Source organism: Cyprinodon variegatus, unplaced genomic scaffold (assembly GCF_000732505.1).
Source record: "Cyprinodon variegatus isolate N-32 unplaced genomic scaffold, C_variegatus-1.0 Scaffold1261, whole genome shotgun sequence".
Lineage (NCBI taxonomy): Eukaryota > Metazoa > Chordata > Actinopteri > Cyprinodontiformes > Cyprinodontidae > Cyprinodon > Cyprinodon variegatus.
In genome coordinates, this window is record NW_015151714.1 from 79,836 (window position 1) to 81,222 (window position 1,387).

General features: G+C 45.2%; 1 protein-coding gene across 4 annotated transcripts in view; it reads right to left on the bottom strand.

Moving 5' to 3' along the window:
• The window catches only part of il6st (interleukin 6 signal transducer), a 22,938-nt gene extending 21,907 nt beyond the window's left edge, over positions 1–1,031 (bottom strand). For 3 of the 4 annotated variants that reach the window (XM_015401807.1, XM_015401808.1, XM_015401806.1), the window contains exons 1-2: positions 817–1,031; positions 458–552 (exon numbers count right to left, since the gene is read on the bottom strand). In XM_015401807.1, coding sequence (XP_015257293.1) covers positions 458–533 — 76 coding nt within the window. In that variant the 5' untranslated portion in view covers positions 534–552; positions 817–1,031. The remainder of the gene's footprint in view (positions 1–457; positions 553–816) is intronic. The other variant, XM_015401809.1, reaches the window with a different exon arrangement.
• Positions 1,032–1,387: the final 356 nt, after the last annotated feature.

Genomic DNA, 1,387 nt, shown 5'->3' on the forward strand with positions numbered 1-1,387 from the left:
ATGATGAATGTGTGCAATATTTTGTTTGTATACCTGGAGTGTGTAACAAAGAGTATTTCCCCCTGGGATCATTAAAGTATTTCTGATTCCTGGGAAGCTGCCATGGTGTGGAGGTAGAATCCGTGACCCGTATTCAGGCTGTCACTGGTTCCAGTCCTGCTGACCTGCTGGCCAAATATCTCTCCTATCTATTGTAACTCACATGAACAACCTACATACTTTTAACAAAATAAAGGGCACTAGAGCCTAAAATAGACACAGACAGGCAGTCAGACTTCCCTCTATCAAGCACCACCACAAAGGGTCCAATACCATGGAGGCCACAGAATGCTGCTGATTCTAAAGTCTATACTCCATAGAAATATTTCCTGGAAAAGAAAAGCAGCTTTTCCAGGGAAACTTTCCATTTCCTGGGAAATCTGGGCGAGCAGAGAGCAGAGGAGGCATGGAAACTGACCGTGGATCAGAGGGCTGATGAGGGCCAGCTGGAGGACCAAGGAGACGACCATGGAGGACATTAAGGGAAACATCATGATGAAAACCGCATTGAACCTGAAATCAGAACGAGAGGCCATCAGGAAAAACAGACAGCTTCTACGTCACCGAGATGACGTACTTTTTCGTTTAAACCAATTTTCCAGAAGAGCGAATACCGTCTAAAGTATATTTATTCTACATGTTAACAGGAATACAGATGTAAAAAGTTCGCCATTTTTTAGCATCGGACTATAAGAGCAACTCGGCACATGTTTAGCCCGGCCAGCTAGCTGTTAGCTCCACAGTTGCTATGCTAAAGCAGAAAACAGCACAACTTACCTCGGCTGCTAAACAAGCAGCATGTTTTTGAGCTTTAAGCGTTCTAAACCTCTCGGTGAGACGTTCGTTTATCGCAGTAACCCAGTCAGTCACATCCCCTCGGGAGGTTCTGGCTTAGAACCACCCACTTCCCGAAAGGAAAGGCTGTGTTCTAATAAGATTGTTATGCTTCGGGTCACGATCAGACATGATTGCAGGACCCTCAGAACGGAACAGCCAGCTCTGCTAGTTTAGGGATCAGCGGAAACGCCCATTGGAGATATACTGCTTCATGATTGGTCGAAATAAGTGTCGGTTCTGTTCCCAGCCAATCTTTTCGCTAGAATGTTGGCGTTTGTGGTTACGCACCATTTCCGTAACGGCAAAAGCAGGCGGCGTGTCGCGCGTCGTGTTATTTCTTTCTAAATACTTTTGTTGAAAATGTTTTAATGAAAGGTTGATGAGATATCAGACTTATTGACCTGAACAGGTCGCCATTATTTTTAGGTGCTGGGAATTCCCTAGTTTCAGATGAGATGTTGCCCTCCTCTTCAAATGACTTCCAGCCTCATCCCAACGGCTGACTGACAAG